Genomic DNA, 16,846 nt, shown 5'->3' with positions numbered 1-16,846 from the left:
GACGACTTCCCTGCCCTCGAGGTTTTCAGTTGCCGTCAGTGCCTTGACAGTGCTGTGACGCACGCTCCCAACACCCCCCACCACGTTTGCTTTTATGATGTGGTGGTTGTATTCTGAACATGCCTTCCTACGGCCTTTATCCTGTGAACACTAGTCACATGTTTCACAGCACTTCTGGAACTTATCTTGTAAAGCTGAGAAAGGATTAGGTTTAAAACCTACTAGTCACCTGAGAGGCCCATTTTTCATGGTTGATCTCTTAAGTGTATTAGTGCTGTCAGATACCGTTTTGACAACCCGGATAACAAGGGGCTGCTGTTGTATAAACAAGAGGCTCTAGGTGTGAAATCCACCCTTTCTCCTTGCCTTCTCTGAGTTGACAGATTTCAGTTTTTTAAAAAGGGTGAACAGTGGCATCCAGGAAGGGTTAATGTGAGAACCAGCATGTCATGGTCACGGTCTGTGTGGATGGGCAACTGCTCAAGATGGAAATTAAGGCTAAATCGTGTGAGCCACACCCAGCTCTGTCTTCCTGTACCCTATGCTGGTCTTTCACTTTCCACTCTTCTTCCAAGTTAGAATTTCTTTTAACATGCATATTACTTTCACACCTTAGAAATTTTATTTTTTGAGGAAGCTTGGCCCTGAGCTAACTGCTGCCAATCCTCCTCTTTTTGCTGAGGAAGACTGGCCCTGAGCTAACATCCGTGCCCATCTTCCTCAACTTTATATGTGGGATGCCTGCCTCAGCATGGCTTGCCACGCGGTGCCATGTCCACATCCAGGATCTGAACCAGTGAACCCCGGGCCGCCGAAACGGAACGTGCACACTTAATTGCTGTGCCACCAGGCTGGTCCCAGAAAATATTTTTAAAAGAACTATTAGAACCAAACTTCAATCATGTGTCTCCACACCTGCCCTCAAATTGTCATTGTTAGATGTTAAGTATTTTCGGGGGTTTTTTTTGGTGAGGAAGATTCACCCACCCTGAGCTAACATGTGGCAGTCTTCCTCCACTTTGTATGTGGGATGCCTCCACAGCATGGCTAATGAGTGGTCCAGGTCCACACCTGGGATCCAAACCTGTGAACCCAGGCCAATGAAGCAGAGCATGCGGAACTTTAACCGCTCGGCCATGGTGCCAGTCTAAATATGGGTATTGAGAGACCTGTTAGACTTCCTTGAGGAATTCCTATATATCCTGAAACTGAGAATAAGGTATCCTAATGTGGCCCGAGTATTTCCTCACCCCTACTTCCAGATCTAAAATACCAAATCAAATAAAGCATGCATAATTAGGACACCTACAGAGGACAGGCAGCCCTCCTCAAATGGAAAGTGAAATACCCCCATTAAGCAGGCAAATCTATCGATAGTAAACCAGACACCGAAATGCAGACAATTCAGGACACAATTACCCTAAGAATCAAGTCATTTCATATAGAATGATTGAAGAACCTTCCTAAGTGCCAAGTGTGGGTAACTTAATTCTTTCTTAGCCATTCCCAGCCTCCACCCCATTCTTAATGGCCATCCCACAATGCAGTTAGCAGTGGGGTGTGACGTGGTGATAGGGAGGTGCTCAGGGATGGGGTGAGGGTCTTCCTTACACTTAAACAGCCAATAGAATGCTTTATACAGGCACAACCTGATAAAGGAAAGAGTAAGTGCATTTCGGTTAAAGTCCCAGCTCACCCTTTAATTAGCTTAATACCTTTCACATATAACCTCTCAAGTGAGCCTGTTTTCCTGTCCATAAACATGCACTAATATCCACCTGTAGGGGGTATATGTGAGAATAAAGTGTGTTAAGAATAAAGGTTGGTACTGGCACCTAACAGGCATTTTGTCAGGAATTTTCCCTCCTCTAATCCCTCCACCTCCACTTTTATTGAAAGAGGGCTGGTGACCAAGTGGGAACGACTGAACAAAATATTCAGTAAGGACAAGCTCCACATATCAAAGAAAGAGGAAAGAGATCCGGGTTTAAAAGCCCAGGGACCAGCGGCTTTTGTCCAAATTTCTTCTTTGACGAGAAGTTAGTTGGATCATTTAGATAAGTGGTTCTCAAACTTGAGCCTCTGCCAGAGTTGTCTGGATGGCAAATCTAAAATAGATATGCTGGTTCCCACCCTGTTTCCGATACAGTAGGTCTGAACTGGAGCCCAAGAACTTGCATGTCTAATGAGTTCCCAGGTGATGCTGCTGCTGCTAGCCCCGGGGAACAGAGAATCACCTTCCAAGAGGACTGTGGTACGTCAGCAGTTGAGAACTGTCAGTCTGCATGCAAGCTAATTTTCACCAAAGACCAAACAGGGACAGAGCTGGCACATCCAGGATGCAGCATTATATCTCCACCAAGTCTTCCACTTGCCTAACCATCATCTCCACTAGGGACAGACACAATCATGAAGCTCTGAAGGAAGCCTGATGTGTCTAACACCAGTGAGTTACTCAACAGGTTTTGAACAGCTAACTGCATTTCAGGATAGTGATACTAAAGCTAGAACTCCACCCCTAGGGAAAGCGATCACCATCATCTGGATCTTAGCCTGGGAGCAAAGAGGAGCCCTGCAAGGAAATGGAAAAGCTGCAAAATGCAGGGAATTGTAACTGGAAGCAAATTACTTTGGTGCTCTTGGCTATTTTGTTTGGGGGTAGAGGCTACTCCCAGCAGGAGGCAGGAAAACAACTGGGCTATAAGAAAAGAGTCGCCACATCATTCAACACGTCCTTTATACTGAACAAGGCTGGAGACTTCGGAGGTGCCCTGAAGACACTATGGACACGAGCTGCGCAGTGGTGTAGGGATGAAACACATGAAAGAGCCAACGTGCAAAGCACAGAGGCGGCTAGGGGCTTCTGGGGTGAAGATTTTTTTGGTACATTTCAACCAAAATGTAAAACAGTTATCAAGAATCTTCAAGAATCCAAGACCACTGGGCAGGATAAGATGCTCATTCTCTAGAACAAAGTGGGTAGGAACCCTTATCTCTAGCCCCTGACCACAAGAGGGCCAGGTCTTTGTAAGGGAGGCTATAATAGGTCACTCCTGGCTGTAGAGTCACTGTCCAAAAAGGGCTACTGGAGGGGAAGGTGGGGCCTTAGAAGACAGGCTGGAGCTGCCAGACCTAGTGGGCTCTCTATAAGCCCACCACCGCCAAGATCCCCTATGGTCACTTCTTCTAGCTCCTTCCTCCAAATAGGATGAAGGAAGCAGACAGCAAAGGTGGTGCTGGCATTGGCCTAAAGAAAAGCCTTCCATCAAGGCCCTGTCCCCAATTTGATTTTACTCTATGACTGGTGCTGAAGACAGCCCCACTTCCTATTAGGACTCAACTTTAAAGGTTTTAAATCTGTGCACAAGGAGACCAAAAAAAAAAAAAAAAAAAAAAATCACATCTAGTTTTATAGGCATTTAATAGTTTACCAATTGGTACAATAAGATTTTTTAATATGCAGAAAACATGAATAAATTTTGTTTTACACAGTCTGAGCAACAAATCTTACTGTAAAACACAAGAGCAATATTATATACATTCCTTTACTGATTTTTTAAAACTGTGTCAATATCTTCAGTTAACTCTTACAATCTGGGGAACTGTCTTCTCCAATGACCACCTCTGCAACGTTCATCTGAAATCAATGCTTGCCTTCACGTCAGTGTCAGGATCAACTTCTAACTCGAAGATTTTGTATTTGTTTCTATCATCTTCAGAGTGAGCTTTAGGGGTGCCTGAAGGACAGGCAGGACGAGAAAGCAGCTACTTACATGATACAGCGGAAAGATAAAAAGGCCAGTTCAGTCCAGTCGTGACTTGTAAATCCAGCTTGCCCTCCCCCCACCCCACTGAAAAAAAACCATAACCTTTTTCACCGATTTTGTACGTTGCTTCTCTACCAGGAGATTCTTCTTTGCATCATCTAGATTAATTAACACATTGGACTTATATACAGCTGGACAGAAAGAGTAACCATTTCAAGTGCCTTTTCCTCCAAATTCAACAATTTTAACTTCAGTTGCTTAAGGATTATCAAGCCACCACTGTCAACAAAACAAATATCCTTTACTTTTAAATAGTTTTTTTTTTAATAAATTTAAAAAAAAAGCTATTTAATGAGTGATATTACCTGGAAGTTCACATAGAAACAGAAAGAGGCAAACAGGAGAGCAGGGCACTGACAGCAAGGAGACTGGGCGTGGTGATCTAGAGCCAAAGCTTCCAAAGACTAAACGAGCGCTCCACAGCCCGGACAACTTGCTAACACTAGTGATTTGAGAGCAGTGCTCTGGGCACACCATTGGTCACACCACACGTAGACAAAACAGGACGGTCTTAGTCTCCTAAAGTGCAAGATGCCATGTCAAAAAGCAACTATTCTCCAAGCGATGTCTAAACCAGTTTCCGTGGCTTGCACTTTCCAGAGTGCAGCTAGGACTTCTTGGGCACGTTATATCAGGGCGGCACTGGAATGTCTGTTTTCACACACACAAAAAGTCAACAGTCATCTGAGGATGCAATTCTACCAGCTTTTTATTTCTTAAATAAGTGGCCAATCTGATTGAGAAAGTGACAAAGCAGCAGTGAACCTCTAAACCAATTAATAAATTCCTCTACTTACAATCCAAACCAGGAACCTCCTCATTGTACTTATCCCAGGCAAGGCACAGGGTTAGACAGCAGACAGAGAAAACGAAGAAACAGGAAGAAAGGGCATCAACAGGGCAGTGTCAAACAACAGTGCAGGAAACTTCCGCCAATCTGAGTCCGGACTGTGGATGGATCACTCTCCCCCACCCCCCTTCATTATTCAAACAGGGCTCATTACATTTGGATCCAGTTGAGGACCATCCCTGAGATTCAACGTTCGCTGCTTCTTAAAAGGAGGCTGTCTGGTAACTCAACTAAGCAGCAGGCTGTGGCACTCTCCCGAGGAAGGATAACTTTGTTTACAGAGTAATATTGTTTCTCCTCCTTTGTCAACTTAAGTCACTGTATGCTGCAGGGGAAAAAACCCACCGGACAGCAGCTTTGTTTCCTCCTAAATTGGTACCATTTTTTCCTTTATTGTTCATATCTATGAGTGATTTCTAGATGTTGTGGCTTACCCTTAAACAATTCGTGTTGCTACATGCTAAAAATGAATTAAAATACAAGACATTTATACATGTACAAACAAATGTTAAGATGCACCATTTCTATGTATTTATATTCCTTAAAATAGGACAGGAAATAGCAGCAAACGAGAACAAAGATATTTTCCATAGCATTTTTAGAAAAATCCAGTCAGAACAGCTGAGGGGAAACAAAAAAACTTCTCAATGTGAGCAGGGTTGTGAGGCAATATTGTCCTGAAAGTTCTTCTACCGTATTTAAGGAATTAGCTTAAGTTGTAATTTTTGTCCTCAAAAATAGCCATTAGTTCTTAAAACACTTTTCCTTCCAGAGACATCTCTCAGGAATTATTAAAAACAAACAAGTAAACAGACAGACAGACACAAGCTAGACATAAAGCTGCTTCTAGTGAATACATGGCCTATTCTCTGTGTGTGTATCTACAGGACGTTAACTCTAACCCTTTGTCTTTTTCAGGAACCAAATTTCCATTAAATACTAAAATGGACATTTAAAAAATCACATATTACACAAATGAATAAAATGCAATTCAGAATAAGTTTCTTTGTTAAACTGTCTGTTATTTCATTGTTCTGTTAACTTTTCAAATGACTTTCTTAAAAAAAGTTGGTTAGCTAAGCAATGGAGTTATTTATTAATAATCTTCAATGGAATATTGTTTCCAAAGTCACAGATAAAAATTCTCTCAAACCTCCTTGTAGAAACTTTGGATCACAATATACAGTATGTCAGGGATGCATAAAATGCTGAACAGCCAGATTGCGGGGGGCGTCAGGGGGAATAACGGAAGTGATTTCCTTTAGCTGGGAAAAATTCCCAGAGCCAGACCTAGTTTTCAGAAGCGTTAGGATCAAAAAAGGTTTGCCCTAAAGCACAGCATTCCACACAGCACGATTTATTCTATTTGTATGCTTTAGCACTTCTTCAAAAACCCAGGACTCAAGGACATGGAGGTTCTATGTGTGTGATATACATATACAGACTTATCCACTTACAGATAGGCCCATATACTTATAAACATTTATATATAACCAAAAGGTGAAAACACAGTACATTGTTATGCGCAGTCCATTAAACCCTGTCTTTTTTTTAACTTGTAAGTTAAACACAGATTTCATGTTGAACAAACTGCTGTATTTCTCCCACTCCCTTAAAATGGGCAAACATAACCTTTTCCATATTTCTCTGTCATTATGTAATGCACATTGCACATCCCTAAAAAACATCAAAAAACAAATAGTGATTTGTACCATGACACACTCAATGGGAAGATTAAATTCTACTTGGAAGTCACATCACTATACAGTCTAAGAGTATGGAGAATACAACTAGAAGTGTGTCTAGTGTGGAAAATAGAAGCTTAGAGTATTACAGTGTTTTTCAACCTGTTTACAAAGCATTAAGACCCAAATGAAATAAATGATTTGCTATTAGCTGCTGAGATTTTTCTTATTTGAGATTTACAGTCATTTTCTTACATAAATATACCACTAGCCTTTGCTTGATAGGCTGCCAAAACAAATGTATCCTATCAATTTGGCAAATGTGTCATGACAAAAATTCCAATGTGTAATCCCCATTAATTACATAGATGGTTCAGAAGATTTTGAATTGTAGCCTTATTATCTAACATCCTTAAAGAAGATTTATTAAGCACACTTAAGTGATGTTACATAGATACACATTTCAGAAAAAGCCCTAATAACCACCACTTTCCCCCACATGAGGCCATCAAGTCAGGCACCAACAGATAGCAGAAAGAAAAACAGGAATTAATAATCCAACATAAAATGACACTGTCAACTATTCAGTTTAGTGCCCTACTTCAATTTATTCAACTTCTGCCTTCTTAGGCCTGGTGTGACCAATGCCAGCCCAGGTTTTTAAACCCTATGGTACTTCTAGACAACGTATGTAAATTTACAGTATACAATTTGGATTCACCATGCATGAATACTTTGTGTGTAACATTTAATAAGCTCAATCTACATCCAGAATAATTTACATGAAAGGACAATATTTATTTAAACAGAGCTCAATGGGGTAACCATGGTATCATCAGAGTGCATCCAGAGGAAAAAAGGGAGGAGGGGCCAAATGAGACTCAATCAACGGCACTCCCACACCTTTACTGTTTGATCTACACTGCCAGTAACCACATATGGGGCCGTCTTATGGAAATCTGAAACAAAAAGAAAAGGTTTATTTTAAAATCAGATTGAGCCAAATACAATTTTTAATAAGCCACAAAATAAGCAAGTCAAAGTGCCAGGAAAACCCATTTTTTTTCTATACACACCCACACATCCACCCTCAGAAGGTATCAAATCAAGCTTACCAACTGGGTCAGGGAAACTGAGACTTAATGATTCACTCCTATATTAACACCTCAATAAAAATACCCCGAATACCTCCATCCCAACTAAGGCTGAATAAACATTCAAATCTAACAAGGACAGCCTAAATGTATCCATTTACTCAACACTCGCTTTATATTCATGTTTAATCCTGTAACAAGCCTATGAGTTAGGCATTAACCCTATTCTACTGAGGTTTTATCTTTATCATTAGATCCATCACACCCAGTGTATTATATTTTACTGTATTCATTATCTTAAATTCTACATTCAGGTCCAGATGATACTGAGGATGTTCATTAAACTTAAATACAATTCCCTGAGTTTCCAGTACACAATAGTATATACCTGCCAGAGGAAAAAGGTTGAGTAAGATTTCCTTTGAGAAACTTACACACTAGTAGGGGAGAAAAATTACCCATCAGAGTGGTCAGTAAGCATCCTCTTCACAATTCTAGTTTCCAAAACCAATGTTGTGCAATGGAGAAAGTAATTTTTTTATTATAAGGCTGATGATGGAGAGAGAGAGTTAGGGAAAGGAGAATTTAAAACAATGGTAGGAATCCACAAAATTTTTAACCTGTCTTCTCTATTCTGCCCTGAAAGCACATCATTTCTTACCTGGAAAAGTCCACGTAGTTATGTAAAACTTTGTTATGTCTGGCACTCCAAAATTTAATTGCTCAGAAACCTCATAACTCATACATACCCAAGGAGGTAACAAAGTGTTCATGCGCATTCAGGGTCTTCATGCATCTCTTGTTCTTGTAATCCCATACACGTAGGGTCTTGTCATCAGCACAACTCAAAATAAACTTCCCCCCAGAATGGAACAGAACTCCACGTACCCAGTTATCATGACCCACCTTAAAAACAAAAAAGTATTTGACTTCAGTAAAGGGATAAACTGTCTGAATAGTATCTATGAAAATAATAAAGTAACTACTCAAAGCACACCGAAACTGCATGCACCAAAAATGTCAATGTCAAAAAAGACAGAAAAAAAAAAGTCTAGGTAATTCTTCTATATTAAGGGAAACTGGAAACTAACAATACATGACCAGTAAATGCAATGTGTGATACGTGACCGGCTCCTGATTAGAAGCTAAAATAAAGTTATAAAGGACACTACTGGAATAACTGGAGAAAATCTGAGTATGTAGTGTATTAATGTTAAATTTCTTGACTGTGAGATTTTATTGTGGTTATCCAGAAAACTCTTGTTCTTACGAGATACATGTTAAAATATCTGGGGTCAAGAGCCATGATGTCTACAAGTAACTCTCAAATTGTTCAGCAAAACACACACACAGAAAGGAAATGTTAACAGACAATTCTAGGTGAAGGATATACAGGTATGTACTGTACATCATCCATCCATCCATCCATCCATATCCCTTGTCCCAGCCAATTCCATTTCTTGCAATTTATCCTAAGAAATAATTAAGGGGGTGTCCAAAAATTTAGTTAACAAAGATATTCATGAAAGCACTGTATGTAATCAGTGAAGAAGAGTATCTAATGACATGAGCAAGTGTTACATACCGTCTAAATTAAAAGTGTGCTGCAAAGCAGTATATACAGTACGATACCATTTTTATTAACAAGATACTATATTCATCTACACAGTAATTTAAGAAAAAGGCTTGTTTAGAACTGCACAGTCCTATTGGGTAACCATTAGTCACATGTGACTATTTAAACTAAAATTAAACACAATCGACAATTCAGTTCTTCCATCTCACTAGCCACATTTCAAAGGCTCAATAGCCACATGTGGCTCATAACTACCATACTGGATAGTGCAGATACAGAACATCATCGCATAAGTTCTACTGGACAGCTCTACTTTAGAAAAATATACTTGGTAGGTATTATTAGATAAGCTAGAATGATCTAAGGGTGATTTTTATTTTATTTTTCTAGCTTTTCCGTATACTCCTAAATTTTTGTACAATGTAAATAACCATATTGCTTTTTTAAAAGAACCAAAAAAAAAAAGCTATTTTAATTTTAAAAAGACAGACAACCAAGGCAACATATTCTTTGCCTTGGTTTATTTTGCCTTTGCCCTTATTTAAAATACTTTGTTCTATTATAGTGACCTAAGAAAGTCACCAATCATTAGAGGTAGAAGACTCAACAAAAGTCAAATTGCATGTCTCATGGTCACACCAAAATAAAGCAGAAACAAGCACTCCCCTTCCACCGATAAATAGGAGCCAGAAACCTCCAGGGAAATGAACGTTAGGGAAGAGGAGAGCACATGCTTTCTGACGTGAGATGCAGATCTTCTCTTCTAAAAGCAACACAGCACGTCTGAACTCAGCTCAGACGACTACTAGAGGAGAGTCAAATTTCCTAATCAATTCTCGATGACACTTCCACAAGTGTCCGTCTGTCATATCCTACAGAGAGACAATCACTTCGAAGTATGGTGAGCACCTAAGAAATCTCCAAAACAAACATGGACACCAAATTACAAAAACTGCTACTGGACTAATGTCCAAAGATCCCCTTGGAACTCGCTTAGGCAAACAAGAATGTCCACAACCTTGAATTATCATTTATATATCCTCATACTGAAATCCAGGTACTCTGAAAACAAAATAAACATTTCCAAGTCATAAAGCTAGTACCATTAATTTCAGAATGGTAACAAACAGGTAATAGTTAAAAGCATTCATATTAAAATAAAACATAGTGAAATAGAGAAGCAAACAGCTTCAAAAATGAATGAGTCTTTAATAATAATGTTTCCCCTCCATAGGAGATATTATATAATTTTTAAACATACAGTGAGCTAGGATCCCCCTCCCAGTACTGTGGCTTGGTAGATCTTTTATATAACATGACATTCTATAGGAATAACTGTCATATCACTGTAACAATGGAACAACAAAAGTTTAAGAGAAAAAGTATCCTTACAAAGAAGTTATTTTAAAGCCCAGAATAATTCAAATTATTTAATAAGATGTCACAAGGCATTTAGCCCCAAAATATATAGTGTATATACATAGCATATAAACATAGTAAACAGGTGAAAGAAGCAGTGAGATTATGCAAACTTACAAGGGTCATAAGGCACATGCCAGTACTGACGTCCCACATCTTAATAGTCTTGTCTCTGGATCCAGACAGTAAGAATGGCCCAGGTTTGCCACTTTTTTTAGTCTATAGAAAACATATAAAAACTAAGTTTCCCATGCAAGAAGTTAGGTAAGGATTTCAAATGACTTCTACCTAGCAATGATCTTTATTTCCAATTTTGTAAAAATGCATTTTGTGACAAAAATTATATATATACAGGGCATACAACTTGGTGTTTTGAGATACGTAAACACTGCAAAATGGTCACCAAAATCATCCTACTTAACATACTCATCACCTCACATAACTACCCCTACCCCTTTCTTGGTGGTGAGAACACTTAAGATCTACTCTCTTAGCAAATTTCAAGTATACAATAGGGTATTGTTAACTATAACCACCATGCTGTGCATTAGTTCTCCAGGACTTATTCATCTTGCTTCTCTCTACTGAAATGCACAAGTCTTTTGACATACCTAGGCTATACAGAAGGACTGAGATAACAAATATAAAAATAGAAAATCACTACTTAGGCTAATATTCAGGTTCTACAACACCAATGGATGATAAATTTACTGCTCAAGACTTGTGTAATCAAGAAGGATTTAAAAACTATTTAATTCAGCCTTTATATAAAGTCCAGCCAGAACCAAATTTATGACATATTGGTAAGTAACCACCACCAGAGGGCAGTAAAAAAAAACCCTGAAAATTGAAAAATGCAGTCAGCCAGCCAAAATAAAAGAGATTACAATACAATTTCGTTTAGAAAAATAATGTTTAGGGGGAAAAAGATTCTCCTCCTTCATTTATTAAAATGTAATCTTAACAAACCCATGATAGAAGCTCTCTATAGAAAAGAAATGTGGTCAATTTTGGCTCACACAACTTCTTCACAGAAATAATATTCTATAATTTATTTTTAAGGTATTAATCATAAAGAATAAAATCATAAGAGCACAAATTAAGAATCATGAAGAAACACAATAAAACTCCAGACTCAGCCAGTGCTTCTCAGGATCAAGGGATAATATCACAGGCCTTCCTAAGAAATATTCAAGGTAAAACAAATACTTAAATACTGAACTGCATTTCACCATAAATTTATAAATAAAATAACTACGTTCATTAAAGAAGGCTATTCTTCTAAAAGATAAGTTTAACCTCTCCTGTAAGTTTTACTTTGCATTGGTAGACTCTTATAACACCGGTATTTCTGATAAATTTAAATGACTACTTTCACTCTTCAGGAGACTCCCCGTCCCCATCAATCATCAGCTGACAGCAATAATAATCACTGGTTAAAAAATATAAACACATCTGCAAGGTGGAAAGAGCAAAGCGTTTCAAGATTCAGAATTCTGGGATGCAGACTTTTAATGTATTAATGGCCCTAAAAAAGTTATCTAAGGTTCTGAGATATTAGCAATAAAATCATGAAGTGACATGTAAATCACACAGTACCTCAGATCCTGTTGCTTCAGAGATGGAAGAATATGAGCTTTCTGGAGCCCAGGAAATGCATTCTACCACATGCTCATGTTCTCGAAGCTCAGCCTTGCATTCCTTTGTTGCTACGACCCATACGCGCACAGTCTGGTCATTGGAACAGCTGGCTATCAGAGTGCCATCCTGATTTGGCCGCACCATACGTACCCATTCTCTGTGTCCTGTGAATGTCTTCACACAGTAGCTGTCAAAATAAGTAATAATTTACATTATGAATGGCAATCAATGGGACACTTCCCAGAAGTGATACAAAACTAGCTACACACTGGAATAAAGAGAATGGCACCAGGTTAGAGAAACTGTATGCAAGTCAACAGAATAAATGTACATTCCTGGTTAATAAAAGATGAGGACAGGCTAGAAAATTAAACCTCAGTTAAAAATAAGCTGATGGAAGTATCATTAAAAAGCTAACCAAATCAACACAATCTACAAGGTAAAACATACAGAGAAATAAAATCTTTCAAAACTAAATACACGCAATAAACCTAACAAAAATATTTCTAGGCATGTTGGGAAAAAGGCAAGCTCTACTACTCTGGGTAAAACCAGTAGGTTAAGATTTTATTATAACAATCATGTGTAATTCTAAGCACAATCAAAGTAAGCCTAATAGGAGCATACCTGCATAAATGTTATTTAATTTTATTTCAACCCACAGAGAAACCACCTAAAAGAAGACCACAGAGAAAATAAACCATGGCACAGAAAATGGCTCTCAAGGACATAGTTCCTTTTTATAATTTCTCTGTTCCTTTTTGGGAGAGATTCAGAGATCAAAACTTAGTTTTAAAGTATATAATACAATGGTCACGGTGATCATTCTGGGTTAAAGCCAAAACAACTGGAACATTCAGAACACAATTTTGGTTTTTTTGTTTAATATCTCTTTAGCTGATGCCTTTTCAACTAAATCTACTTACCCAGTTTGTACTTCCCACATTTTTATAGTTTTATCCCTTGAGGCAGACACTATATGATCTCCATTGGGCATGATGGCTACTGAAGAAACATTGTGGTCATGGCCTAAAATATAATACAGCAATGTATTAAGTGATACACCACCAAGAGCAATTAAACCCTAGTTTACCATGAGATTTCACCATGGAATTTCAATATCAGAGCAATTTAAAATACACTGGGCTTTATATAAATTTGATAAACTTAGATTTACACAAAATAGTTAAGGAATTAGTAACTTAATAAAATAATTCACAATGAAGTAAGTAGCCAGCTCATTATGATTAAATTTCAAGCTGTCCAATTGTTTTAAAATCACAAGGCATCAGTATTATCAGCATTTGAATATATTAATATGCTGAAGATCTACATCTGAACACCAGAAAAACACTAAATTTTCCATGGTCGATATTCTAAGATAGAAATAAGATTTACAAAGCTAAACAGAATGGCTAAGAAAAATGGGAATTTGGTTATACACTTTAAAGAGAGGTTGAAAACGATCTCTTTTTGTTGTTGATGTTCATGGGGGTAAAAAAAAACGGATCGTTCCATACACATTATTCACATTCCTAATTAGCTATCCTTTGAGGAAAAAGCCCCAGAGTTCTCATAAATATCATATTATTTTAAGGAATATAAAATGGTTGGAAAGAACTCTTTCCTTCTTTAAGTTAAAGCAACAAGGTACAGGCTATTTAAAGAAACAAATACCAGATTTTACAAAAGGAGTCAATAGAATTCCTTTAATTGGTAAGCTCCCCAAACGCATTTAATGTGAGGGGGAAAACATACTCTTCAAAATTATACTCTCTAGGTAATCACAGCTTACTCACATGCTAACATTACTGGATATCTATTAAAAAAAATTTATTACTTAACACAGTATGTGTTCCTTATATAAAATCCAAACATTCAAATTTCATCATGTTTACAGAAACAACAAAAAACCTTATTTAGTGAGCACCTTCTATGTGCCAGGTACTAAACCAAGATGATGTAAGTACACAATCTCATTTTATCCTCACAAAAAGCCTACACTTAGAGATTATGACCTCTACTTTGCAATCAAAGAGGTTAAAATTTCCTAATGCCATAAGTAAACAAGTAGGAATTTGAACCCAGCTATCCTATTTCAAAGCGCATGTTCTTTCCACAAAGCTAAAGAGAATAGTCTCCTCAACAAGACCTGGAAAATCAACTTAACAACGAGACGATAGAGTATGTGGAACATTAAAAAGTGAGCAAGGGAATCTGGGTTCCAGCTTTTATTATATCTACTTTCTCTGGATTTCAGTTTCTCTACTGAGAAAAATGAAAAAAAATCCAATAATTTCATTTTCTCTTTTCCTCAAGGATACATAAATGTCCTAGGAGTTTTTATCAAAAAAATATTTGTGGAAACAAATTAAATATTTTATGTAAATCACTAAGAGATACTTAAAATCTCCTAACAGAAACAACTCTCAACTGCTGCGGCTTATCTTTGGATGACATATCACATGCTCCTCCACCAATACAATTAAGAATTGAATGTAGGGGGGCCGGCCCGGTGGCGCAGTGGTTAAGTGCGCGCACGTTCCGCTTCTTGGCGGCCTGGGGTTCCCCAGTTCGGATCCCGGGTGCGGACATGGCACCACTTGGCATGCCATGCTGTGGCAGGCGTCCCACATATAAAGCAGAGGAAGACGGGCATAGACATTAGCTCAGGGCCAGTCTTCCTTAGCAAACAGAGGAGGACTGGCAGCAGTAGTTTGCTCAGGGCTAATCTTCCTCAAAAAAAAAAAAAAAAGAATTGAATGTAGGGAACCTGCACATTGTTAGAAAACAATACTCTTCTTCTCTCCAGAATGCCATGTTAGAAATCAGTATCAAGATACTGTCCTCTACCCCTTACCGTGCATGGTTCTGATGCATTCAAAGCCCTGAAAATCCCATAGTTTAATGGTCATATCTGCAGAACAGGAAGCCAGAAGCTTGCCACTGTGGTCAAATGAAATATCCTGTACAGAGTCTGTGTGGCCCTTAAGAGTTCGTTCAAAGTCTCCAGTCTCATAATCCCACACCTGACAAGTGAATAGAAAACTGATTAACATCAACCCATCACTCCTTTCTCATTTCACATCTGCACTCTACAGGCCAGTCAGGCACCTTATTCACTAATTAACTGAGCAAGCGACAGAGGGTAACTGTCTTAGAAATACCACATCTTCAAGTATAAACTGGTCTTCTCTGTACAGAGAAAATTGATGTTGTGATTATTAAAACAGACCTCTAGTACCATATTTATTAAGCATTCACTATATACCTAATTATGCTAATGATTAGATATATAAAGCCACAAGCCAAAGTCTCGTCCCAGTCTGACAGCAGGCAACAGACATGAAACCAAGTAAATTTAAGTGGGGGAAAAAAAGTTTCAGGGGGATATGACAGGCATTTATATAGAGAATATTAGGGGAATAAAGGAATACTTAATTCTACTAGACAAGCAGAGCTCAGATATCTAAGAAGCCAAAGAAAGACTTCACAAGATGTAACTGTCCATGAATAACAGGTTAACAAAAAGCGTATGTCATTTCGATGTAAAGTGAAGTTGCAGTCACATTTTTAAAAGCTAATTTTTCTGATAATAGAAATAAGGAACTATCAAGAAAAATAAACAGCCAGAGATCTGAAGAACACATCAAACTTTCATTCTAGAGGACAAATGCTAGCCTGAAGCTCAATCTTTAATCAACATCAATTACATGCTCTAAAATCAAATGATTGATTCCATTCTTCCCATAATAAGTTCAAATTTATCTGTGGTAGGGTCTATTTCAACCAATTTAGAGAAATTTAGAAAATGCATCTTGAAAACTTGGAAATAATCTAAGCATCTAACATTAGGGGAATGGCTAAGTAGATATAAATTTTGCAACTATAAGGAATTTATGGCACGTATACAATAATGTTACATAAAAAAGAACACAATTATACACATGTAATCACAATTACATAAAAAAACACACCTAAAAAAATAAACTGTCTGGGGTTGCCACCGTGGCCAAGTGGTTAGGTTTGCACACTCCGCTTTGGCGGCCCAGGGTTTCGCCAGTTAGAATCCTGGGCGCAGACATGGCACTGCTCATCAGGCCACGCTGAGGCAGCGTCCCACATGCCACAACTAGAAGGACCCACAACTAAAAATACACAACTATGTATCGGGGAGCTTTGGGGAGAAAAAGGAAGAAAATAAAATCTTCAAATAAATAAACTATCTTCTAAATACATTTCTTTTATAGAAACTTATGTACTCTTCCCAATATAAAAAAGTGAAAGTTTTACATGAAAGTGATTACTTTATGTTTAATTTTGTGCATATTTTGTTATATTTATCCTCAAGTATTTTTGGGTTTTCTGATGCTACTTTACATGGCATTTTAAAATTTCAATTTTAAATTATTCATTGCTAGTTTGTACAAATACAATTACTCTTCGTATATTGACCCTGTATCCTGTGATTCTGTTAAACTCAGTCACAGTTCTAGTAGCTTTTTTGTAGATTCTGTGGGATTTCTACATAGAAGATCACGTTGTCTACAAATAATGACAGTTTCATTTCTTCCTTTCCAATTTGTATGCCTTTTATTTTCTTCTTCTTCCTTACTGCACTGGCTAGGCACTCCCGTACAAAGGTGAACCTAAGTGATTGAAACCAGACATCCTGGCCTTAGTTCCTGATCTCAGGGGAAAAGCAATCAGTTTTCCACCATTAAGTACTATGTCCACTGCAGGTTTTTCTGATA

At 38.0% G+C, this 16,846-nt stretch overlaps 1 protein-coding gene across 7 annotated transcripts in view; it reads right to left on the bottom strand.

The window, feature by feature from the left end:
- Positions 1-3,404: 3,404 nt before the first annotated feature.
- Positions 3,405-16,846, bottom strand: part of PAFAH1B1 (platelet activating factor acetylhydrolase 1b regulatory subunit 1) — a 77,763-nt gene continuing 64,321 nt past the window's right edge. For all 7 annotated transcript variants that reach the window (XM_023653241.2, XM_023653242.2, XM_070227881.1 and 4 more), the window contains 6 exons: positions 14,953-15,121; positions 13,019-13,121; positions 12,051-12,279; positions 10,569-10,670; positions 8,206-8,362; positions 3,405-7,321 (listed from right to left, as the gene is read on the bottom strand). In XM_023653241.2, coding sequence (XP_023509009.1) covers positions 7,248-7,321; positions 8,206-8,362; positions 10,569-10,670; positions 12,051-12,279; positions 13,019-13,121; positions 14,953-15,121 — 834 coding nt within the window. In that variant the 3' untranslated portion in view covers positions 3,405-7,247. The remainder of the gene's footprint in view (positions 7,322-8,205; positions 8,363-10,568; positions 10,671-12,050; positions 12,280-13,018; positions 13,122-14,952; positions 15,122-16,846) is intronic.

The sequence above is a fragment of the Equus caballus genome, chromosome 11, assembly GCF_041296265.1.
Source record: "Equus caballus isolate H_3958 breed thoroughbred chromosome 11, TB-T2T, whole genome shotgun sequence".
Classification (NCBI taxonomy): domain Eukaryota; kingdom Metazoa; phylum Chordata; class Mammalia; order Perissodactyla; family Equidae; genus Equus; species Equus caballus.
This window is presented reverse-complemented; position numbering and strand designations above follow the sequence as displayed.